Source organism: Pempheris klunzingeri, chromosome 1, assembly GCF_042242105.1.
Source record: "Pempheris klunzingeri isolate RE-2024b chromosome 1, fPemKlu1.hap1, whole genome shotgun sequence".
NCBI lineage: Eukaryota > Metazoa > Chordata > Actinopteri > Acropomatiformes > Pempheridae > Pempheris > Pempheris klunzingeri.
In genome coordinates this window covers 7005086-7031738 of record NC_092012.1, presented here as the reverse complement: position 1 = coordinate 7031738, position 26653 = coordinate 7005086, and the positions used below count along the sequence as shown (strand labels likewise).

Here is a 26653-nt window from a genome sequence, read left to right as displayed (position 1 = left end):
GAGAGAGAGAGGGAGAGAGAGGGGGAGGTTGGCTGGAGGAGAGATTCAGAGGGAAGGAGGGGTTAAGATAGCAATGTGCTGAGCCAATGGCTTTTCCACAGAGCAGCTGGCTGGCATCAGGACAGGACAGGCCGCTCAGAGGAAGGATACCTTGAGGACGGCTCTTCTCCGCTCACTGTAGGACGCTGAGGGTGACTTCCAGGAGGTGTTCATGGGATGCACTATCTACGCAGCCAGCCCTAAGGCCCTGCCTGCCGACGAGGCCCCAGGCCAGGACAGATACTACCAGCTCCCCCACTACCGCCACCCTCATGGTAACTGCAGTCAGAGGATAGCAGCCAGCAGAGCCAGGTCAGTCAGCCCCGCACAGGAAGTACACTGAACGTATTGGATATGTGGCACAGTATTATTACCTGTCATGACTGACGAGGTGAATCCAGGTAAAAGCAACTGACGCTCAGTGAAGGGCCCTTATTCAATCTGAACCTGTCACCGAGGAGGAGATGTAGAGGTGTCAAATGGAATGTGGGTTGCGAAAAGGTAACTTTAATATGAAGAAGGTGACCCTCGTGCTTTTTACGTTCAGTGAACATATCTAGAAAAACAAGACTTGAAATAAGAAACAGTGATATCTAACTGTAGCAGTCTGGACATCCAGGCTTGCTTTGCTTTGCTTTGCTTTGTAAGTGTTGCACATGAGTGCATGTTAAGGGGGCGGGAGACAAAATGACCACTTTGAAAAGTGAATGACAAATGGAAAACGAGTGAGTGAATGGATTTAATCACCATTGCAGCATTTGCTATCTGTGTGTGTGTGTGTGTGTGTGTGTGTGTGTATTTTGCAGACTTCTTTTCTCTGACATAGTAAATGTATTATGCCACCTACAGTTTGGACACATGTGACTCAGCCATGTTTGAAACCACAACGGATGTGATTATTCATCATGATTACAAATGCTGCTGATGCTGATTATGTCACACAAGAGTTTAAACTCACTGAAGGGAGATTCAGAATATTATATATATGTATATGTATATGTATGTATGTATATATATATATATATATATATTATACCCTCCTTGGAAAGTGCTTCTTCTGTCTTTCTATCTGAGAGCCTGAACTCTCTGTAACATGACTGGTTGGAAAGTGGCAGACAGACTCGTACTTTGTTGCTGTGAACTGAGAGAGGAGAGACAACTGCAGCGAGCTCTCTTTAAAAGTCACTGTGACTGCGGTGTGGTACATTTACTCAAGTACTTAACTTACAGGAAGTACAATTTTAAGGTACTTGTTCAGAAGGAAATATTGTACTTTTACTTAAATATATTTAGCTGAGCACTTCAGTTAGTTTTCAGATCAAGATTTCACATGTAAAACATATGATCAGTTTAAAAGATATGATGCATTCCTATAGATTAAACTGCATAACAGTACGTTAAGTTACATCTACCATGGCAACATAAATGCAACGATAATAATAGTTCAATAATAACATTTACAGTATTAAAACACTGAGTGAGGTTATTTTTCATAAGGAGTTCTTTAACTTTTAATACTTTAGGTAAATCTTGATGCTAATACTTCTGACTGAATGCAGGCTTTTACTTGTAATATAATATATACTCTTGTATTAGTATTTTTACTTGAGTAGATCTCAATAGTTCTTCCAGAAGTGCACACGCTGCAGCACAGCTCCTTTCTTGTCTCTGATTGGGCACAATGTTTCTTCTATCTCCCTTCTTGGACTCCATAATATGTAATAAATAATATTATACTAATTACGTGTTCAGACGGTCCAGCATTGTGACATTTACTCACATGACTAAATGTTGTGAAAAACAAGTGAAAGCTGGTTCTGCAGTTGAGAATTTGTTGCCACCAATTTTTGTATTTTTTTTATTCAGAAAGAAAAATCTAATAATTGTTTCAATATCATTCAGAGAAACCACTACTGCTTTCTAAATTGACTTTGTTTGTCTCCTAATTTTCTATTGCCAACATGCATCAATCAAAACCCAGTAGTGGAAGAAATACTCTGATCTTTTACTGAACTAAAAGTCTCAGTACCACAGTGTAAAAATACTCTGCAACAAGTTAAAGTCCTGCATTCAAAATCTTACTTGTGTAAAAGTATTAGCATCAAAATATACTTAAAGTACCAACAGTGAAAGTACCCCTTATGCAGACTGGCCCATTTTATAACCATATAACATCTCTGGGTCATAAATACATCAACTACTTTATATACTCTTGGGTGCATAATAATATAAGATCATTTATTACTTGATTTATATTTGGAATAAATAATCTGAATCTGTAAAGCAAGTAAAAAGCCCAGTATACAGCAAGTACAGTAAATATGGATACACTGAACACCACAACAAATACTGAGACATTCATTTACTAAATCCCCAACTTAAAAAGCAGAATAAAAGCAGAATAAAAGCACTAACGGGTTCATCGGTATTAACCCTCCATCTCATCATTAAAAACCTTTGCAGCTATTTTTCTGTCAGTCTCGCAGATGTAAATAACGAGCAATCGCGTGGTTATTCTGGGTGTCTGTGGGAGGAAAATAGCCGCAGTTTAATCCCCTGGCAGAGTGTAAACAGCCCACAGTGACTGTGCTATAGGTAAGCTCAACCCACCTCTGAGTCTGAGCGCACACACTCCTCAGGAGGCTACAGCTCCGCCAGCGCCGCTCGCTGCTGCTCCAGCTTTCTGCCCAACTTGAGTTTTTTTTTTTGTTTTTTTTTTTTTGTGTGTGTTCTAAATTTTAAAAAGCAGTTTTGCGCGGTTAAAGACCTTAAAATGAGTTGACCGAGCAATGCAGCGCAGACCCGGGGAGTTTCGTGGAACTACGAGGCGACAACACGGCAGAAAAGTCGTGGCAGCTTGTGAGCTACAGGTAGGAGTTAGCATCAAGCTAGCATCAAGCTAGCTGCTGGGACAGCCGGGCTTCCGGTGGGGGGTTTCAAAATAAAAGCGCGAGTGACTAACTGGCAGGTCAGGCATTAAAAACAGTTTTTATTAGTGGATAATGATGTTTACTAAAATATTCAAGCTAAATGTAGTTTTATTTAGGTTCATAGTTATATATATGAATGCTAAGAGGGATTTTATTAAAAAAATTAAATTAATTGATATCTCTCGTTAGCCATTTGGATTACGACATGTTATTAATAATTCAACATAAACGATTTTTGTTCTTCCCCTCATGACCTACTACACTGTAGACTCTATATCTGTTCCAAAAGCGAATAATTTTACCGCTTTTATTTTGAAGAATTGCTTCTCTTCCGCTCCATGTTTTGGCAAACATGACCCTGTTGTCGCTTTTGATAGTAAAAGATTGCGTTTCTTATTCAAAAACGCTGGAGAAGCCAGTCAATTCCAGGAGTAAAATGTATGTGTGGTCATTTGAAGTGTGAAACATGAGTGAGGTGCCTGTGACAGTTCTGACAGTTATGAGTCTGCACTATAGCTTACATCAAATCTCTAACATTCATGTAATGCATATAAAGTGTTGATGCATTTAGAAAAATGGACAAATAACACAAAACTAGCCTATAGATTTCCCTTTCCCCCCTGAACTCCATGAAATCCCTTTCGGATTTCACCCTGAACAATCTTCAGAGAGTCGAGATAAACATTTGGAGCCTTGTGCCGGCTTCAAGACACACTCCTGCCATCAAAGGCTGTTTTGAGGTGCTTGCACAATGGGGAGTTATTTCAGGAGGTCTCAAGCAGTGCAGAGTCCAAAGGCTGTGCTTCTGTTGCAGTGCATAGACCGTCTGTGTCTGTGTAATACCGGAGGACCAAATAAAATTAATGTGCAACAATAACGACAAAAAGACTTAAGCACAGTCATCTTTTCCCTGTATGCTTTTGTTTTTCCTTTACTTTTCACGAGCACACCCTGGTTTTTCTAAGTTTTAACCCCCACGTTGTAGATCGCTCCTTTTTTGTCTAATAATAAAACCAACCCACCTTAAGCTTTTCGGACAAATTAAACCTTTGTTTCTACTCACCCACTGTTAACAAAGCAGACCACATTGCTTACAAAGCTGTGTGCCTGCTGTCTTGCTTGGTCGTCTTTCCAAGGTGTGTGGACGTGACAATCCTATACTCAAAAAAATATCCTGTATTCATCAGTGCTTCTTTTTGCTCTTTTATTCATCACAATTACAACTGATAACAGTGAAGCCTCAAAAATGGGCTTGACTTAAAGTTGGGAAAAATTAATTTCAAATCAAATACATCAGACAAGAACAACTTAGTGACACTGGCCTTCAGGGAGACGAGCGACCGGAGGCAGACAGAGTGCTGTGACTCTTCAGCAACAATCCCAGTGGCTAGCGACCTTAATGAGATTAGCTTATTGGATTGGAGGATGTCTTGTGACGGCACAGAGCGTATATCTCCCGAGACAAAGAAGGACATGGAGGAGGAGAGGCATGTTAAAAAAATAAAATTAAAAACAAAACAAGCAAAGAAAAGTGAGACCACAGCAGGACCGATCCAATGCATGTATGCTGGAAACATGCGGTGTTGCTACAAGTCCTGAGTCCACAGTGTGTTTGGAGCGTTTTCGGAAAGCAGGTTCATCAGCTTTTCTGTTTATTTAGATCCAGTAAGGCTTTAACCACCAAGTTTTTTTATTTTCCACTTCACTCCTCCTGCTACATTGGCTGTCTGTTGCAGCTAGTCTACAGTGTAGTGTTTGTATTTGTCCATTAGTACTGTTATTACTGTGGGGGAGCTCATTGGACTGCAGTATGGCATTAAGAATAATGCACAAGCACCTCACTGCTTATTTATTCGTTCTGTTATGTTCTGTGTCCGTCTTGCTCTCCTGGCCAACACAAACAATAAAGCTTAAATGAAAGTTTCAGGTGCAGACAATAGACTGCTGGTGGAGCTTAGGCAGTGCCTGTTATTCAATCTTGATCATTTGTTTGATTCAGATCCTGCAAACCTGCACAGACTAAATATGACCAAAGAGTGAAACATCTTCATAGCAAAAGATATCATCACCATCATCATGTGATCATATATTGATGATAATAATGTTTGTCCCAGGGTTGTTTACATCAATGACTGAGTGACCAGGGCTTGTATGTGTTTCATAAGGTTTTTAGCCTGTAAGCAAACATTTTGAGCCATCCAAAGTCTGTTCCCTGTGCCGTCAGACAAGGACACAGAGGGATGTCAAAAAACTCCCAGCTGTCACGTAAGGGGTCATAAATAGCTTTTCTTTCCAACTAAACTAAAAATAAGGTGATAAACCGACCAGAAGTTAACACCTCTACACATTTAGGAAATGATTGACTCATTACTTAAGAACAACACATTACAAACTAAATCTATCCAGGTCAGCTTTAAAGTCCAACCCTGGTAACTAACCAAGATTTGTGGTTGTTCAGGATTTACAACAGCTACATCTTAATGATTTTGTGCAAATCATAGTGCATGTCATCAGCTACCATTTCCTTATAAAGAAAAGCCGAGCACAACTACAAGCACCCTCTTTGAGCATTCCTAACAAATGAACTGAAACAGCAGCACTTTGCCCCCAGGCCCACATCTGAGATCAGATACCCGTCATTAATCCCTTAACCTCAGGCTTAAGGTGAAAAGACCCCACAAACCCTTTCCTTATCTGTTACAGCAGGCCCTTCACCTCCCATGCAACCGCCTGTGATCACAGATAACCAGTCAGATGTAAAACCTCTAGGATCAGGAAGTCCTAGTTGTTTGAACAGGTCAGTGGCTGACGTGACGCTTCTGGCCAATTAGAGATAATACACTGGAAACTGCATGCAGGAGCCTATTTCCATCAGCACCTGTAATTACACCAGGGCAGGTGGTAACGACTTTGTCTCTCCCAGAGGAAAATATGGCACAGGGCAGGCAAGTGTTTGTGTGCATGCGAGAAAGACAAAGAGAGATTTGATGTACAGATGAGAGCAGGAAACACAATACTTTCAAGCTTTCCAGCACACTGCTGCTTTGCAAGAATAATGCAAAGCATTTGAAGGATAATACCAGGTTTTCCCCCTTAGTTATCATCTAAATGAGTGATTTACAGCCAGGGGTGCATGCCCCCCAGGGTGTACTTCTGCAGATCATGAAATAAACAAGTAGACAGTTAGTGCACTACAGGGCTCCAAAGTCCACTTATTCATTACACCAAAGTGGCAGACATGTCTGATGTAGAGCAGTGGTGCTCACAACGTCACTTCTGTGTAATAGATAAATGGACATCGGAGCCCTGCAGTGTGTGTGTGCAGCTATTTATTTATTTCATGAATTGTTCACTTGCGGCTCAGCACCTGCCCTCTTTGGTGTGGATGTGCGTGCATACTCTTAGTGGTACCTCTGCAGTTGGCCTTGGGCAGGTACCTGGAGGATTAACAACTTAATTAATTAATTAACAACTCAGATCATTTGAAAATGTAATACCAGATTAATAAAAAACACACTGCATCCACAAATTTATAAAATAAACCAAATGGGATTACAATTCGGTGTGATGCTGATCTTGGTATATTTACAGTAATGAATAAGCTACCAGCTATGAAAGGCTCAATTATTACAACACAATAATTGAGAGTGAATGAGGATAGAAGGATAAATGTATTGTTTAAAGTAATGGATTAATGGATAAAATGTTAGCTAGCATTAAATGATAGACATATAGGTGAAACTGTTTGATAAATAATCAAAGTTGTAATGTTTACCATGGATGAAAGTCTAGCCACTTAAATGCTGACAATTTAATCATATGAAAGAAATATTGTAACAATATCCACTTTTATATAATCAATAAGCAGTCAGTGTAAAATCCAACAGAGCACATCTGAAACATGACAGGTGGTGATGGTTGCAGGGCACTGGAGCTCATCTAATAGGACTGTGTGGGTACGCCAGACAAAAAAAGATGATCTAGTCTAGCTGAGTGATCCTTTTTTCCACTGCCTTCGTGGTCTCGTTGTAGACGGAGATTGCGAGGCTTGTTTTCCCTCCCACGGGAATTTGCTGCCATCCATTTCAAACTGCATACAAAACAACTTCAACGAGGCCTCCAAATGACCGAAGCCACATAATCCACCACAGCAAACATGAAGCTGTGACTGTTCTTAGCAAAAGTTGAGTGTTTTCATATTAGTGTTGTGCTTTGCTGTGCTTATTGTCAACCTCCACCCACAGGAAGTCTTTGTTTGAAAACAAAGGTGAGCTTATACAATTTATGGTCATATCCTTGGTTTCTTCTTCTTCTTCTTCTTCTTTTAGTCTCAGTAACAGTAGGTTTCAAGAGGCATTTGGTGCAGAAAAGTTTCAAAGTGTAAAGTGTATTTTAAACAAATGTTTGAGTCAGCTCACGGCAGCACATTAGGTCAGCCATCTGCACAACCTCTATGGTCTAGTTCTCTGTAGACATCTGGGTAAGAGCAGACACTGACCCCATTCACACTAGCACAAGAACACTGCTTTATTTTGCTGAGTGGAGATTTTGATTGTAATGTAAACCTGCAGAATCAGACTTTGAATGTTGCATCACCGCAATGTTGATTTTGAAGACAGAGTCCACTTGCTTGGCCCATAAACCTATTAGGAAGAGCTCTCTCTCTCGCTCTTTGAAGGCAAACCTAAACAAACATTGTTTTTTCTAAGTGCACATGAAGGTCCAGCACAGAGGTGCCTGCTGTTAACATGGAGCTTTGGGTTTGTGTGTTTAGGGCCAGGAGCATGACTGAGCAGCAGGAGCAGAGCGAAGAAACAGGCCTGCTCTCAACACAGGACCTGGACCCCTCCAAGGACGACGACGCACACGGCCACTTCAGGCAAATCTCACACACACAAACACACACTGTTCTGCAGCACTTGCTGTCTTTCCATGCTCGTTTTTTCCCCACACACACCATCTGTATCCTGTGCATGGTCATGGGTTGCAGCCCTAGGAGATTTATTTTCACAGCACTTTTTTTGTGCTTTTTTTTTTATTTTAGCTGTATTTGATGTCAAACAATGGTCAAAAGCAAGCACCCACATGCTCTCAAAGAGACCACAAACAGAGATTTGTAAACATCTTCAGCCATTTTTTCTTTTAGAATAGAAAAGTCATATGTGTTTGGAAAATGGCTGCAGTTACACTAGTAACAATAAAGTGTTACTAGTAAAGTTTGAACTAGTTTCATATTGTTTGTGCATGTATTCATTGTGTGTGCGTGTATGTGTGTGTGTGTGTGTGTGTGTGTGTGTGTGTGTGTGTGTGTGTGTGTGTGTGTGTGTGCGTGTTATATAAGTAGGATTCGAAGCAGGAGCAGTATAATCCCAGGGAATCTGTTCCGGGATGGGATTTAGCCATGAGGCATGGTGTGTGTTAGTAAACTCAGTGAATGGGAAGACATGAATGCGTTCTGCACATGTCAGCCTTTAACTTGCAGCACTCAGTAAGCAGTGTGTGTATCTTTTATCTCCTCCCAATACCTAACTCAGCTCCACACTCCACTGTGCCTGCATGCAATAATCCAGCTAATGCATGCATTACATTACATAAGTGATTATTAAAGCTGCATTAATTGATTTATTGCCATTAGGGAGCAAAAATACATCAAAACAAGACCGTATATCGCTGGCCTTTAAGGTTATTATGGCTGATGAATTAGCAAACGGCTGTCTTTTTCCACTATTAACACACAATGCAAAAACCGCACTCATTTTGAATCATGCTGATGACTGTAAGTCTAAACACCTAAAAATCTCCTTTCAGCTCTATTTTGGTCTCCACCAACTTATATCGAGCCAAATGTGCCGCCAGCAGCACGTCACTATAACATAATATAACAATATTTGGGTTGCACTTACTGCTTAAGTGTTTCCAAGACAGCAATGATAAGACATATGGTAGCTATTACTGATCATTAGGGCACAATGTCCAAATATTTCACCATAAAATCCTTGAAAAATGATTCAGAAGCATAATATTTTCCTTATATCGCTAAGAGATAGCTCTGTTAAGTTTCATAGTTTGAAACAAGGCTGAGATGAAGCTATAGGTGATCACTCAATGTGTGTCGGTTTGCTCTACAAGCACAATATCAATTGGCATGTTAGCGATTACTTAATTACTTAATTTTCCAATTTGTTTCTTTGAAAAAAGAGTCTTGTTTTGAGTGAAAACACTCATTTAATAATCCGATGCTTTGATTTTAAACTACAACTTGAAAAGCCCTCTACGTCTCTCATCAGTCTTTTCTTTTCTCATGGAAAGTTTGAGGTCCCATAGTGAGTCTATCCACTTCTCTCAGTGCTCTCAGTCCCAATTTCTTCTCCTTCAGCTAAATTATTGACTGGCAGTCCACTGCCACACCGGCCACCGATGGGAGGTGTTCGCTTTCTAATTTAGGATTTAATTTAGGATTCTTTGAGCTTGTAATTAGTTTCACTATTCAGCCTCATAGCCAAGGGCACTGAGATACATACAAAGGCGCATGCGCTTGCACACACACACACACACACACGCACTAGCAGCAGGCAACATTTTGCTTCGCTCACAGGGGTATAAGCTGATACACAGGTTTAGTTTTGTTTCCAAACCACAGTTTCTGTCACAAGCTCTCTGTAATACCTGATGTGCAGGACGACTCAGACAGGCTCACCACATGTACACAAGTTGATCCACAGTTCACTGAGCCTCCTCTCACCTAGAGAGCCTACTTATTCTGCTGCTGCTGTGTGAAAACCATACAAGTCCTGCTTTGGTGATTTTCATGTTTTTACTTCTGCTGGAAAATCCGATGGTTCCTCCCGGGCCTGAGAACTCATTTCAAACCCTCTGAATAACGGCCAAAATACTCAAGTGACATTTTTTATGAAGCTAGATTTCACTTGGTGTATCTTTGACCTTGTTTATACCTAATGTAAAAAAAAAAAAACACACCATGTTCACAACTCTCCTAACAATGAGATGGGAATTGCCTGAAGCACTTTTCCTCGCACACTCCCCTTGATGTACCAGCAGTATTGATTAAGACTTGGATCTTGTGTAAAGGAAAGAGACAGATGGAGAGTGAGAGCGAGGACTAGAGAGCCTGTTAGTCCCCACAGAGCTGCCTGTGTTTTTAATAATCACTCTCTTCTCTCCACCTGGGAGCGCAGAGCCTATTTATAGGCAGCAACCAGCAGGCAGGACGAGCGGCACACATGCACTACTGTTCATAACATGGTCACAAGATAATGGGATAATATCATTTCTAGGAGGGTGATTCTAATGAGGAAAATGATGAATTTGCACACCTAGGACAATGAAAAGGCAACATGAAATAATTAAATGTTGAAAAGGGCAAACAGAGGGTAGCTTTTGACTCCTCTAATGACCTGATGTCGGCTGTAATTTTGTTTGGTTATGGGTGATTTATTAGACATCCTGTTTTCTAAATCCATGTTAACTGCATTGAATTATTTAGGAATTCTGTCCTTTAAAGGTATAAAGTTTCACACATATTTTGGACACTATTAAACAATATTTTACATGTTTAACATCCAGGATAAGTACATTCACCAAGCCCGTAATGTGATGTTCTAGTGGAGAAATATAAGAAGTAACATGAAGAATATTTTCACTTTTCACAGCAGAGAAGAAATTATTCTGCCATTTTGGAGGTTTTGCATGGGTGCAGGGTGGATGTTCCTCACTGTTGTTTTGATGATATTATATGATGTAAAGTGAAGGATGGATCACTTTAATTGACTGTGAGGTGTCCAGCAGATCCAGCAGGAGAGCTGGCAGCGCTGTCACAGCTGCACTGCTCTGCTGTAAACAACAGCCTCATCACACACACACACACACACACGCACACACACAGCAGGCAGCCATAGCATCTGCTAACCCCCTCAGTGCTCTGACTCTTTAACCCTGCTTGGGTCTTTTTCCAGCCTGAGTCGTGCTCTCTGACACCCTAAATAAGGGTGAGGATGTGAGTAGAGTAGCAATAGAGACATAAAAATGAAGGACCACTGGTGGGAAGTAACTAGTAGCTTTACTCTAGTACTGTGCTTAAGTGCAATTCTGAAGTACTATTCCAGAGTATTTCCAGTTTATGCTACCCCATACTTCTATTCCACAACCTCTCAAAGGGTGATATTGTACTTTTTACTCTACTAAATATACCTGACAGCTGTAGTCAAGAGTTACCAGTTCCACCAAAGAGAGATTTTCCCTCTGAACCTCTGTTCAAGCTCCAAATTATCCAATAATTCCAAAAGTAAAACACCATATATTGGTTATGATTTTTTTCTCTCCATTCAATCATCCAGCAACCTCTCAGATTTATCTTGTGACCCTTTGGAGGGGCTCGACCCCTAGGTTGGGAACCACTGGACTAAATTACCAACTGTTTATAAAGTACTTAATCTGGCTCTTATATAATAATTCATCACTCACAGGCGCCATTATTTTGCGCAAAGAGTACTTTTACTTTAACAATTAAATTACATTTAGCTTTCAACCACATCTCTCTGTTTTCATCAGTGGTTTGGAGTTTGCTCAGCTGTCGTGGAGAGGGCTTGCTGTCATTCATGTGATTGTGTGTAATGTTTGCAGGTTGTAATATTATGCTTTCACATTTATATTATTTCCACAGCGTGTGAGAATCACATCAAAGTCCTCTAAAATTGAGATTGGTTTTGATTTGCGTTGTGGCTGCAGAAGACAGTCTAAGCATTCCTTTGTTAGCATCTTTCTGTACTTTATATCTCACTTTTTCTCACAGCTTCTGCTCTCACCCTCACATTACCACTTCTTTTTTTTCTTCCTCTTTTTATTTAACAGTTAAGGTAAAAAGAGCTGTTGCTCTCTCAGCTTTAGTACCACACATTTGTACATTAGGCTGAGCTATCATTTAATGTTACTGTAGGCTTTCTTTCAAATTACAATGTGATGACGCAGAGTTTTGTTGCCTCAGTTAATGCAAAAAGAGCAAATAAAGGAATATTATTGGATATTAAGTTGAAAGTTATTCTTCCATGCAGTTCAATGTGAGGCTGCTATTTTCTCAGCAGATATTGATTCTTAGTGATTTTAAGCTAAATATACTTATTATACATTTATTTTTTCCATATCCCGCATATGGCTTAAATTACACTATAGTATTGGCAATACATGATGGGTTCACTATCAGTTTCCACTCTTAAATGATGTAATTACTGATGATGATGGAGGTGATTTTTCATATTCACATGATGAAGTGTTTAGTAAAATATTTAATGTGTTGATTTAAGCTTCCATTGATAAATTTGCTGTGCAGTCAGACATAGAAAACAACATTTCCCCGACTGCATTTCCCAGATTATCTTGGTGTCATCATGACAGACACCCCAGCGGTCAGAGTTTCATCTCCGCTGTGCTCCGCCATGAGAGGAGGAGCGACATGGAAAGAAGCAGCAGAGCACGGAGGGTAGTTAGAGGACAGAGGTCACGCTATCCTCTTACCCAGAGGAGAGACTCTCATCAGGGCAGGGACACTGACAGTCCTGCTGCTATTGAGGCAACAGTGCGGGGCATTTTAACATAGTGGCACCTTGCTGTATACTAGTAAAGGACACTGTTCAAGGAGAATACAAATGTGGTGCTGTTATGATGTCCCTGCTGAATCATAGTGCAGCCATGGTGACAAACAAGTTTTCATGAAATATTGCTCTGTTAGAAGTAGTGAGGGTGAAATACAGGAAATTATTTTTGTCTTTTTACTTTTCACTATAAATTTATATCTGCATACATGATATTGCGCTAAAAGAGTGATGCTTAAGCTGCACGCCCAGGCATAGAGTTAGCATCTTCATCAGCTGATTCCTGTAGAAAACAAAGGAAACAGCATTGTTCTGGTATCACATATATGGAGTAGAGCTAGTTAGGCTGTATAAAACAGTTAGTTAGTTACTTAGTTAATCCTAGGATTATAAGCAGTGTTGGAAGAAGTACTGAGATTTTTTAATTAGCTGAATTTAAATAGCAATACCACAATGAAAATGCCCTGAATTAAATGTACATAAGTATTAGCAACAAAGTGTACCACACGTTTCAAAAGTTAGTTTTAATTATGCAAAATCACACCATTCATAGTGTTATATTTATCATATGTATGTGTGTATGTGTGTGTGTGTTTCATGTATAAAATCTCGATCTGAAAAGTAATCAGACTGATAAATGTAGTGGAGTAAAAAGTGTATGAGTACAGTACTTTTTTGTTTGTTATTCCTGCTGCACTCTGTATGGGTGAAGATGTCAATGTTCACTCTCATTTAATACCTTTCTGCAATGCACAGTATGAAAAATGACTTCCACAGAGCGAAATAATCCATCATAGTAAACATGAAACAAGAATTTTGGTTTTGCCAGAGCTTCTTTGCGTGTATTTTTATCAGTATTTCCTTGTGCAGGAGTGTTTTCATATCAGCGCTGCGTTACGTCTCACCGTCAGTCACCTACAGTAGCACTCACAGAAAGATACAGGAAGAAAGGGAAGAGTGGCAGAAAAGAATCCCTCAAAAACATCTAGCCTTTCAGACTTCTTTAAAGGATCTTAACAGGGACAGAAGTTCATTTCAACAATATTTTCCTTAAAGGGCTGATTAAACTGTATTTTATCTGCTGGGCGACTCTGCCTGCATTAGCAATAGATAGGAATATCATGCTGTGACATCTGCTGCACTGCTCTGGCTCTTCCTCTTGAGGCGAGCTTGATGCCACTGATGTGTGAGTGTGTGTTTGTGTTATTGTGCGTTCATGTATTCTGACTATAAAAAGACCAACACGGATAATCTCCTGGCACGGTCACTATTTGTGTTTAAACAACTCAATATTTATCTATGATTATGTTGTTTTGTGACAGCCTTCATCTCCTTGCAGTTATACACACTCTGATGATTAACTCGTCATGTGGAAGCTTTGACCCAGCTGGGATTTTCATGCAATGCACACATACACAGATACACACTTACTGCTGTTGTTTGTCGTGCTGTCAGAGACTGAAAAAAGGCATTAATCTGCCCTCAAATGTGCTTGTAAAAATATATTGAAGTACACTTGGTTTTTAAAAGATTTTTGACCATAATAGTCCATTGAGAAAACTTGCATGGCACATAGCATATCACAGATATCATTTATTGAGTGGTTAGCATGCATATGAAGAAGTGTCATTTTAAGTGTATTTTTGCTTTCATGACAGGTTTCAGCTGATTGAAGACCTGTCCTATGAAGATGTGAAGAAATGTTACCGGGGCTCGGTGAGTCTGGCCTCTCTTTTGATCACTAATTACCGTGTCCGTGATTGGAGCAAGTCCAGCCAGTTGTATTTATTTGACCTAAGGGTTTATTCAGAATTAAAGCGGCACTCCCTGTTAGAACGCTGCTTTCCCTCCGAGGATTGTTTGTTTTGTGATTCCTTGACTTGAAGGCATTTCTCTCACTTTTTTACTGCAGTATTGAAGTATATTTCAAACAGATCCACCTCACAATTGGATACAAATGTTGAAAAACGGCTTCCACCACTATGACATAAATGCAATTTGGTGGATTATCTATTTATGTACTCATCATTTGGGAATCATATATGATGATATGAACATGCTTCCATTATAAATATGTGAAAATGACCAAATGCTTCCTGCTTGCCTTGCACTTATGTGAGATTTCTCGAGTTCAGTTATCTGTAAGATTTTAGATCTGATGTATAAAACCAAACAGAGAACAAATAATTACCTTAATTTGAATTATCACCTTGTTTTCAATGGGTTACCCTGATTTTTACATTCTTAAGAAGGCATATCCAAATTCATCATGTTTTTTTCATCGATTACCACTTGTCACTTTGTACTAAATCACAAAACAAACACATAATTCTCAAAACTTCTTAGAATTTAATGTCATGAGTAGTTATGTAATGTGGTTAAGCTGGCAAATTGCACTTTGGGAACAACAGACTTGCTGCAATCCTGGCCAGTGTCCTACAGACATTCTTTAGAATTTAAATGAGCCACTCACATTAACAGTCTCATCATCAAGTAGAAATAATACAACCACACCACAGATTAATCATCCAATGCCTTTTTACCTATGAATTCAGTCAGCAAGATTATACATCAACAGTTAACTTTATCCCTGGGATTTCCTCCAGTGGTGACTGAGCCCTCTGCATCTTATCGTAACCTCCTGTGAGCGCCATATTCCTGAGAACAGGCGCTGCTCCTGCATGAGCTATTAATAGAGAGATAAAAACATGAGCGGCAGACAACAACAAACTGAGCAGACACGAGTCGAAGGAAAGACAGTCGAGATACAGGGCAGGATAGAAAAATAGGGAAAGATATTCTGGTGGCAGAGATATCTAGGGCTGGAGGTGAGTTTGAGCTGTGAGGGAGGAGAGGGAAATGAATGACACCTCTTGTGTGTTCAGGGAGAGAAATGTATGATTTTCTCCGAGAAGTGAGGACTTTTATTCCGACTCTTCAGACGGGAGGAGAAACTGACAGATAGGGGGGAGGAAAGGCGAAGGCAGATGAAGGAAGTACTTGAAGTGAGAGTGGCGAGGAGTACCTGTGTGTGAGAGAGCGGGTGTTGTTTTTTTTTGTTTTTTTTGCAGCGCAGAATGATGAAGGGCAGAGTGTGTGTATGTGTGTGAAGGAGGGAGCAGGAGAGGGAGGGTGTCAGCTGGTGCTGCAAAGTGTAGAGTCACTGGAGGTGTATTTGAGACAGAGAAAGAGAGCCTTGTAGTTTCTGAGAAAGAGCTCAGTGGCTGTAAACTGAGGCGTTGCTGCTGTAACTCTGTAGTAGTGTTGTGTCCGTGTGAGAGTAGTTGTGCACATTAGAGCCAGGTGTTTGTTTGTATGTGCACGTAGACTAGAGGTAGTTACACGGAGGCAGTCCTCCTTCTCGGTCCCCTGTACTGACCGGCGACAGGGGAACAGTGTGTGTCTTGCAGCGGCTTGCTCCAGGCCTTGGATGTGCGCGAGTGTGTGTGTGTGTACGGTGCCAACGTGCTGAGCCTGGTGCAGAGCTCGCGTCCTTTGAGGGAGAGGGTGGTGTCTGCGGCGAGCGGAGCCAGAGTGGCCGGTGGTGGCGGAGTGGCCGGTGGTGCCGGTGGTGCTGGTGCTGTGCAGGCAGGCCGGTCCGCCAAGGAGCTGCTCATGACTCTGCCCTGTCCCTCTGCACAGACTGTCAGCAAGTACAACTCGCAGTACCACAAACTGTTCCAGTGTGTACCCAAGGATGAGATCCTCATGAAAGGTACTGTCCTTTTTACCAGGAGGGAAGCTTTAAGTGTGTTTTGTACTGCAACATGTGTTTTATTAATCAGCCTGTTAATGTTATTTGGCATGTCATGCCTAAGCTTCATTATAATTTCTTATGCATTTGTACTTGGTTCTATTTTTCTAATCTTCTCAACCTATTTCAATTGTACTCTGTTTAGCTCTTCTTTGTACAGTAACAATATGAGCTGATAACAGCCTTTTATTCAATTTCAGATATTGGCTATTAACATGATCTATCGTTGAAATGAATAGTCAGTGAATCAGTTAGTGAATCAACAGAAATAAATAAATCACCTATTTTAACTGGTGAAAGCTTTTCCTTTGTGGGCGTTTACTGCTTTTCTATTTTATATCATTATTGATTTAACATGTGTTTGGGGTGCAGTTGCATGCAAAGCAAGCAATTTTACATCACCTTTGGCTCTGGTAAAACATGGAATTTTTTTTTTTTTATCGAAGTAATTGTAATCCAATGTTGAAATGACAGAGGCTACATAAGCAAAACATTCTTCTTTATTCTAAATTCCTGCTATCTTTAAAAGATTTCTAATATGGCAGAGGTTACAGGCAGATGAAAGAGGTGTCATGTTACTGTATGTTTGAAGAAATGAGTGTCTTCAAGTGTCTTGTGATGGGTTTTTACATGCAGACCATAGTAAAATTATGTCGAAAACATGCAAGACTTTGCATGAACATCTCTAATGATTTTCATTATCTGTATAAAATCCTAGAAGTTATGAGCAGCTTTAACTTGCTGGTACTGTATCATCAACAATGGCATCTGTACCACAAGTCCTATATAACAAACACTAGTAAAAATTGTGCTGTATATTTGCTAATTCTTTTCTACCTCTTCATTTGAAATGGCACTGAGTGCAACTCAGAAGCACTCAAACTGACCAACTTGTCCTGGACAGCATCAACTCCCCCCACTCAGTTCAGCCATAAAAGTTGGTGCTGTGCCTATCAAAATAAAACCAGCGATGTGAAACTTTAGAGATTAATGATTGTAAAACATTCTCCAAAGCTACCAGTAAGACACGTTTGGAGATATTGTTTTGATAAGCCTGTATGTTTGGATAAAGAAAAAAAAAAGTGTTTTCATCTCTTCTGTTCTCAGTGTACTCCTGTGCTCTTCTCAGAGATATCCTTCTACAAGGCCGGCTCTATATTTCCAGAAACTGGCTGTGTTTCTATGCCAACCTCTTCGGCAAGGACATCAAGGTACGAACAACTGACAGGCAGCTTAATAAACTCAAACTGACTGACAAAGTTGAACCGAGTGACTCGCAGTCACAAGCTGACAAGCTGATTGGACAACTTGACAAATTATTTGACTGAAAGTCAGTCAAGATTATGGCCTGACCTTCATTGTTACAGCTTAAATTCTCCCATGTAAAATCTCTCTCTCTTTATCTCCGCGCTGTGAAATTATGTACCAAGAACAGGTAGCCTTACTGAACCTTTAACCTTGACCAGTTATGTGATTTTTCTCTTTGATGTTGTGCATTGTTCCTTTTCCTTCATTTCCTTGAAACCAAACCTCTCCTGACATCTGAGTGACAATAAGCTACTTATTGAGACTGCATTCCTCACATTCTGACTGAAACAAGACACGTTTCATGTCCACTACTGATTTTCTCCACGTGCTTTTCCTGAAGGTATTCAGTGTCTATCTTCCCTGCCACCATTTACTCAAATCCCACTGGTGTTTTCATGTTATTTACGATGAGCCTCTCAGATTTGAGGAGGCAAACAAAACAAAAAAAGATGTTGAGAAATTTATGGGTATTATTTTTGTGCCTTTTTCCGCCCTTTTAGGTGGCTATCCCTGTCGTTTCTGTGAGGCTGGTGAAGAAGCACAAAACAGCGGGCCTTGTGCCCAATGGCTTGGCTATCACCACAGACACTGGCCAGAAGGTAAACACTTCATCACAGTCGCTGTGAATTAAAATACTTGCGCTGATTAGCGCAGCATGGCTGTGTGTTCCGGGAGAGGTCTGATGGAAAAAACAACACCGCGCTATAGATAGAAGCAGAGTGGAGTCCCAACCTCAGTGAAGGGTTTTTCCACTATTACAGCAATGTTGAGAAGGGCTTCTTAACTTTCTTTCACATCAGACTCAGCTTGTCATCAAGCGGTGTTTTCAAAGACATACTGTAAATCTCAGCTTCTGCTCGGGCCCCAACACCCAATTAATTATGATAGCTAACAAGCTAACTTTAGCACATGGTGACATCTAGGTTTTGTATCTTAATGCGCCTGTCAGTATTGTTTAAAAACCCCTGTAAATACATGGCACTCTATGTAAAGTTAGCCCAGAGAGATGATGTTCAGCCATTTACCAGATGGTTCACATATGTATTTAAAATGGCACATAGAAATATTAGAAATGTTGGCAGGTGAACAGAACAATTAGGGCAAACACATTTTCAAGCACAATTACTTTTGATTTCTGAAGTTTCGTGTTTACATTAAACTAAATATTAATATAGTTCTATATAAGGTTTTTTTTGCACTGGTTACATTTTTATTCAGGAAATTATGTCATCTAATTTTTGCTTTCCCCATTGATCTTCTTGCTCAATTCAAGGAAGTAGATTCTGCATGTTTCTAGTAGTGGCACACTTATATCAGCCTCAGCAGGAGAGCTGGCTGCTCTGAGCTGTGGCTGTTGTCTCATGGTTCAGAAATAGTTTTTAAGTACTCCTGAGACATACACTCATATATGTATAAACCACAGTACATGTGTACAGCACCTTGTCAAGCAGACATCATTTATTTATGACACAGATTATTAATAATTCATAAAAAGAGTGACTGGGTGGATTTTTTTAAACCAGATAAATGCGAAAGAAAAGCTTGCCCTGAGGTTTACAAGGTTTGCAGTAGAGTAGAGTGTGTCTTCACCTTCAAATAGTCACATGCTTCTTTCTCTATTTAACTCAGCCAGTCAAAGCAAAACCCAACAGTGGTAAATTGTTGTTTACACTCCATTTGTGCAAAACCTAATTATCAAAGTAGTCAGAAAAAAACACAACTATGTTCATCTTTGTCAAAGTATGTGAGACACCTTTGTGTGTTATATCCCAGACCGCACAAGGGCAAATGTCCTTCATCTTATATGTCTGCATGATTGTGTAATATGCGTTACATAACCAAGTGCACATACATGCATGTCCCTGTAGTGTATGTCTATACTGCTAAAAATGACTGTGGTTCTGTTTCACAGCTTGTGTGTGTGAGTGAGCCAAAGTTCAGGCTCCTTTGTAATTTCTCTGCTCATTCACCAACATGATTGTGTCAGGAGGTACACAACAGGGGTGCTTCTGAACTAACATGGACATAAACAGCTCATAAAGTACACACGCAATAGCAGTGTGTCAAATACACATGAGCGCAAAGTGCTTTTTAAAAGCAGTGACATTTATCCAGGTCAGAGGGATATTTGGGTAAGCTGTCATTCATCGTTTTTCATGAAAGAATAAACCGGAACAAAAATGTGATTAGGAAAATATCCTCTTTGTGCTCCAGATTAAAGCTTTTGAATCCCTGAAGTGTTGTTCTCAAGTTATTTCAAGTGGTTTTTCACAGTTTTAGAGTAATGTTAATGTATTATTATGTGCTTAGCATGGTTCCGATTGTATACTAACAACATGAGTAGAGAGTTTTAATAATGTTTTGTTTTGTGCAAGCACTGATCATGTCAAGTGCTGATATTTCAGATGAGCCAAAATTCAGATATATGTCTATGAAGGCAGGTTGAGATGTAAAACAGAAACTCCTCTTGATCTATTACTTCATTCATTTTCCCCCACAGGGCTCATCAAAGTTTGATATCATCCCTCATCTAACCTAATTTTGGTGATAAATGAAAATGTGGGTAGACAGCCTATTCATGTTATTCAACAGAAGCCTCTTCAAAATCTGTACGAATAGAAGTTTGAGAGAATAACCGTTTAAATGGGCTCACATTGTATGCTGTAAACATTTTATGTGTATGAGTACATTCAGAATAGCCCAGAAGACCAAAGGAACTCTATTGCGCAATGAAAATCACACCATTGTCTCTCTTTTTTATTTCCTCAGTATGTATTTGTATCTCTGCTATCAAGAGACAGTGTGTATGACGTCCTCCGCAGGATCTGCACACACCTACAGGTCAGGACACACTCACATACAGCATATACTATTATGTCATGTGTTTCTGTATGTTGTTTGGTGTACATGACCATTGACTCTGGACTCACCTGATTATTATTATTATTATTGTTATTATTATTAGAATTATATAATACAGCTCCTCACTCTGAGTGTACATGTTGTTATATATTATTATTATTATATAATACAGCTCCTCACTCTGAGTGTACATGTTGTTATATATTATTATTATTATATAATACAGCTCCTCACTCTGAGTGTACATGTTGTTATATATTATTAGTAGTAGTAGTGGTATTATTTGTATCATTATTATTATTATCATTATTATTACTTTTGTGTTTGAAGTTTATTCTTATTCTTTTGGAGCTGTGTGTAACAAAAAGCAATCTCCCCCTGGGGATTATTAACGGAATTCTGATTCTGATTCTGATTCTGATTTCCTTTCCTTCTCCAGGTCAATGGGAAGAGTCTGAGCTTGAAGCAGTTCATGGAGGAGCCGACCTTATCGTTGGTCAGTGACAACATATCTTTCACAGAGACGGCCCTTGCATAATCCATCATAAAATCATAAAATTAAAAAGATCAAAGCGGGTGGAATTCCACAGGTGTTTAAGTTTCCAAGTCTTGTTTCATGTTGGCCTAAAGGCCTCACTTAGAACTACCCCAGACGTAAAGGCTGATTTACCTTCCTACAAGGACAGGATCAATTGGTCGCTCTGTTGCAGCCGCACCCTTGCAGTCATCTATCCTCTGAGTCTGCAAGATGTTATCAAACAGCTCTGTGAAGTCACCTTGTGTGTGTGCGCTATAGGCCACTCTGCAACAGAACAGCTTTTGTAGTAAGGAATAATTACTTTCCATTAACATGTGCTTGCTTTATCACACTCTAATCTGGATTGGAAGCATTCAAAGAAAAAAAAGGTGTTTGTTCATGTTGCCAGCAAACTCAATAGAGGGGCTTGTAGAGCTTTGCTGATCTGAAACAAAGAAAATGAGATGCCTGATTTATATTTACAGTTTGTAATCTCATTCAAACATAAATGCAGAAATAATCCCACTATTCCAAATATTTACCAGAATTTCCCCCCGGGGATCAATAAAGTATTTCTATCTATATATTTGTTTTGTCAATTACAATGAATGGACAAGTACCATTTTATAAGTCACCCGTTACAAAGATTTTCTAATCTGTGATTAATGGCGTTATTAATGATTACTTAATAGTTAACTGTCATTTATAAGCTGTTAACAAGAACAATTTTTGAGCTGTCACGTTCAAAAGTCTCAAATCTCTTTGACTTTTGTTTATTGTTCTTGGTCACAAGATGATAAAAGTGGTAAGAAAGAAAAAAGAACTTTTACAGAACTTTTGAAATATAAGTCTTGATGATTTTTTTGCCATCTCATGTGTAGATGATTAAACCACTAATGTGCTGGCAGCTGAGATGTTCAGACCATCTATTACAGTGGGACCATCATCTTTCCAACTGCATTCTCCTCTTTCCTCTGTGCCACAGGACGAGTTCCCAGCTCCAGACGAGTTCCCAGTGGTTGACGAATTCCCATCAGTGTTAAAGTGGAGAAGGAAACCCTCGGTGGTGTCTGTGTCGTCCTCCCTTCCTGACCTCCTGGGGAACTCCACCAGCAGCCTGAGCCCTGCAGACACACCCTTCAAATCAGAGCAGTTGCTGGAAGGTGATAAAACTAAGCTGATGCAGTGTTATTGTATGGAGACAGAGGCCTCACACACGATAATAATAACAATAATAGCACAAGATAATAGCATAAAGTATTTGATTTGATGAGAGGCAGCAGCAAACAAAGGTTTTGAGAAAGAAGCAGTTTGAATCTGCTCTTCTCTTGTGGTTAACACAACTTAAATCTGTGACATCATGACAGCACAACTATAGATGTTAAACAAAAATCCTATACTGTGTTATAAGATAACCTCATTGTGAAATATGTAGAGCCAAATAGTTCAAGTTAAATAAGTTGTTATTTGTTGATCTGCTGTGGCTTAATCTGATCAGAAAGTCCTTTTGGGCATTTTTGTATTTGGCCAACAAAATGTAAGTGTGTTTATTTTGAGTGTAAAAACACAAAGCGTCTCATTACATAATATGATTAATACCAAAGATAATAATAATGTAAAATACGTGAAAATGATCATCAGATTGTTTTGCTTATTTGCAGTAAAGGCAGAAAGTAAACAACAAAGAACATGGAACAAGGTAGCAAATTTCCATAACAGTTAGTTGTTTGCTTTTCTGATTGATGGAGGTGAAGTATTCCACAGCAGTGGAGCATGGTAAGAAAATACTCTGCCAGCAATAGATTTACCGTTAATCTTTAGAATAATGAGAGCCTGCATTATGCAGTCTAAATGTATGTGAGGACATAAAATATTTAATGAGTTCTGGCAAGAAAGGCAGTTTCTGGTCCATGAGACGTTTTATAGGTAATAAGTAACAATTTGTAGTCTGACCTAGATGAAACAGGGACTCAGTGAACTGAGGATGGATCCTGTTGTATTGTCAAAATGTTGCTTCGATTATAGGATAACAGTAATGTTTGCTGTCATCAAATCGTATTCATACTGTGAGACAAGACAAGTTAAATGCATGTGTGTGTGTGTTTGATTTTTCATTTCAGTTGAATGTCGTTTGTGTGACAGAGAGAGAGGAAGACAGAGAGTAATTGCTTTTGGACAGCAACATCTCTCTTACGCAATGACACATTAAGCTCCAAATGGAGATTAAATCATGTGGGGGCTTGTATTAAAAAGCTTTGGGGCGGATGCAGATTAAGTAGAGATTATCACAAAACAATGTCTGCTGTCAAAGTTGTCTGAGGACAGTTTAACAGCTCTATGCTGACAGGCTTTAGAATATTTCCCAGTACTAACCTGTGTTCATGCTGGTCTCTATTACATGTCGGGTATTTGATCAGCGTCAGCCTTTGTGTACATTATCATCACAGCTCACGTGTGGAGTAGAAAGCTGGAGAGTAATGCCATTAAAAGATGTATGCCGATAACCTGAGTCAATACCTGCGTTAGAGCAGCTTTACATCACGCATAAAGAAACACACGTCAGCCAGCATTCAGTAATGACAATAGAGAGTTTGGGATTCAATAGCTTGTGGTTTTCTGTGATTCAGACTTTGTTCAGTGTCTGCAATATTGTTGATGAACAACGAATGAAAAAACAGTAAAAACAGCATCAGTTTCATGGTCCAGCTTTACTGTCAGTGTACAATGCAGGACTTCATAATGAAATACAGTTGTATCTTCCTTCACACGACACATACAGATGAGGTAAAGACAAATATTAAAATATTTCAAATTAGAATAGAACAAAACAATAGAACAGGAAACAACATCTAAAATTAGCACTAAAGGAAGCAATCAAAAAGAGCATTTTGTTTATTTTTTACAATTGCAAGAGCCTTAAATAAGTATAAAATAATATAAGATGCACGATGATAATGTCTTTAATGTAACGAGCAGCTGGGTTGGTTTAATATTCTTCAAACTCTTAACTTGATGAATATTTTGCAGTATTTATGATGACAAGGTTTTATTTTGAGAGATCTCTGACAGTTCGCGGTGTTAATTTATATCATTTAGTTTTACCCTCTGGCATTTCATATGTATAAACAAACGAAGTTGGAAGGCATGATTGATAAGATTTACTTAATATTGCAATTTTTGAGCTCCAAAGTGCTTTTTGTCTCACCATTAACCGTGAGAGAGAGCTGCATGGTGTTCAAATCCCAGTGCATTCAGATGTGCCCTGACAGGTGGCCCAGCACTATTAAAAAGTGAGACATGCAGTACAGTCAAGGCAGGTACTGTTAATGGTTTTATGTTTGTGTGTGTGTGTGTGTGTGTGTGTGTGTGTGTGTGTGTGTGTGTGTGTGTGTGTGTGTTACAGAGCGAGCTCTGCAAACAGACAGGGGTCTTTTATCAGAGCCCGTGACAGAGCTGAGCCAGATGGAGTACCAGCTGCTCAAGTTCTTCACCTTGCTGTGAGTGTACAGAGGGACACACAGACACCAACAACACCACCACCACCACCACTCCCCCCCCCAACCCCAACAGCTGACTTACAGCTACACACACGCACACATACACACTGTGAACAAAAACATGGAGATATAAATAGTGGGCGATTCAAGCAGCCAAACTGAGCACAGTGGATCAGAGCTTTTAAAACACTTTCTACTTAGTATTTTCCATAGAGAAGCTGCCTCCTAATAGATTAAATCATTACCATTCATTGCAATGCATGAGATAATTTGACTTAGCGAGCATCATGGTCTCCTGACTCCACCTGCCCTCCAGCAGTGCGGGGCGACACAGGTGTCAGGGAGGCTGTCCTTCACCGGGGGGGGGGGGCATGAACTGCCTTGCTCCAGTGTCCTTCAGAGAGCAATGAGCCCCTATTTGTTCATGGAGGTTTGTCATACTGCTAACTTTTGACCTCTAACCTCCCTGTGGAGTAACAGAGAAGATTTTGTAATCTGTACAAATTACAATGAAAAGTCTACATACGTTTATGCTTGAAATATAATACACAATGCATGTAATAAAGCCAAACAGGCAAACATATTTAGTAACGCTAAATTAAAAGATAAACAAATGTGAAGTCTGCGTTATAGTTAAATTATAATTGTGTGGTAAAACAGAGCAGGATTATTTTAAATAATCTGTATTTATATTGTATTACCATGCAGTGGTCATTTCTAATAAAGAAAAAGAATTTAGCCGTGATTTTCTCAGATTTTACAACTTGTTAAAGATTTTTTTCCTGTACAGAAATGACTGGAAACTAGTGGCTGTTTGGGAAATTACAGTAAAGTGCAAAATGATTTGCAGTTGTGGAGTTAAAACTTTTAAAAATACCACTATTGTCCTTTAAGACAAGGTTCAAGGGCAGCGTGGTGCTGACAGGAAGTCAAACGTCGCCTCCTGGTGTTCAATAAAAAACATTACAGCTCTCCAGCTCCACATAAACACAGGACTCCATAGGACTCTACCATCCTAACAATGATAATCTGTAATTTCATCAGTGTGTGTGTCCTGTCTTATCTCCTCAGTATTATTCTCCTCATCCTGTCATCGTGCTACCTGGCCTTTCGTGTGTGCAGCCTGGAGCAGCAGCTGTCTTTCCTCAGTAACCCAAATCTGCCCCTTAGAGAGAGGTAACACTACCTCAGCTACATCAACAGTGCTTTACAATATGTCTTATTATACGGTAAATTATATTTTAACATCTTTTTGTTTAACAGGTACAATACTGGTTGATATTATTACATCAAAATGAATGAATGTTCCTGCTGTTGAATTACCCTCCATTCTCCCCCTCACTTCTCATCCAGGTAGCCACTGCTCTCCGCTGTGACGCATCCGATCGGCTACTGTTTACTCTTGTCATGCTTTGAGTCAATGATGCCCCCCCTGCGACAGATCCAGGACCAGCTTTAGAGCCCAGAAAAGATCAAGATCAACCCCGCACCAGCCGCAAAACACGAAGGAGCACCGTGAAACCCGAGTCCAGGCTTCTCCCGGACCTTCTCTCCGCAGAATGAGCTCCTATTTAGTGATCACTTCCAGACTATGCAAACAGACTGTCTATTTATTTCTGAATTCAAAGTAGGTTTTGCTGTAGATTATGATCTTGTAGTTTACCTTTACCTCTCACAGACATTTCATCTTGATCCAACCGACTCTGCAGTGTAAAGCCCTTTACTCTAAAGTAGCGAACAGATTGCAGTCGAACCTGCTGTTTGTGGCGCTGATGAAGATCAGGAGTGGTGATGAAGACTAGAGGCGAGGTTGGTGTTGGAGGATAGAAAGATAAGAGGTAATTCAACACGAATATATTTTATTAATATCTGACATTTTCTGACGTGGACTAAACCAAACGTTTGTTTTTTTTCTGGTGTGATCTTGCCGTAGCCCTGTAGGAGGGCTAAAACTAGCCGCTATGATGCACTTTTTAAAATATGTCCCCATTATTTCAAATCTATGTAACTGTTCTAAGAGTTGAGATCTATTTTTTGCTTGTTAATGGGTACTCTATTGTCATTTCATGAAGGTATTTATGGAAGGAAGCATGTTATGACCACAGACACTTGACTGAATGAAGTTACCTGCCATTTAACTG

At 39.7% G+C, this 26653-nt stretch overlaps 1 protein-coding gene across 3 annotated transcripts; it reads left to right on the top strand.

The window, feature by feature from the left end:
• Positions 1 to 211: 211 nt before the first annotated feature.
• Positions 212 to 26387, top strand: gramd2aa (GRAM domain containing 2Aa). 3 transcript variants are annotated; one of them, XM_070830722.1, is made up of 12 exons: positions 212 to 351; positions 7744 to 7848; positions 14233 to 14290; positions 16217 to 16289; positions 17436 to 17539; positions 18137 to 18235; positions 20406 to 20477; positions 20938 to 20994; positions 22001 to 22178; positions 24419 to 24512; positions 25584 to 25688; positions 25866 to 26387. In XM_070830722.1, exons 1-12 carry the CDS (start codon positions 212 to 214, stop codon positions 25867 to 25869), a joined length of 1089 nt encoding a protein of 362 aa, XP_070686823.1. In that variant the 3' UTR covers positions 25870 to 26387. The 3 variants fall into 3 exon arrangements, with proteins under 3 accessions (XP_070686823.1, XP_070686815.1, XP_070686832.1); XM_070830714.1 differs by lacking the exon at positions 25866 to 26387 and having other exon boundaries at positions 25584 to 25692; XM_070830731.1 differs by lacking the exons at positions 212 to 351; positions 25866 to 26387 and adding an exon at positions 2775 to 2909 and having other exon boundaries at positions 25584 to 25692.
• The last annotated feature ends 266 nt before the right edge of the window (positions 26388 to 26653 follow it).

Excerpts from the sequence above, each read along its gene's own strand:
- gramd2aa (XM_070830722.1), top strand. The coding sequence starts at position 212 with ATGGGATGCACTATCTACGCAGCCAGCCCTAAGGCCCTGCCTGCCGAC. Across the intron at positions 17,540-18,136 it reads TCTTCGGCAAGGACATCAAG|GTGGCTATCCCTGTCGTTTC; the intron begins GTACGAACAACT and ends CCGCCCTTTTAG. Across the intron at positions 20,995-22,000 it reads AGGAGCCGACCTTATCGTTG|GACGAGTTCCCAGCTCCAGA; the intron begins GTCAGTGACAAC and ends TCTGTGCCACAG.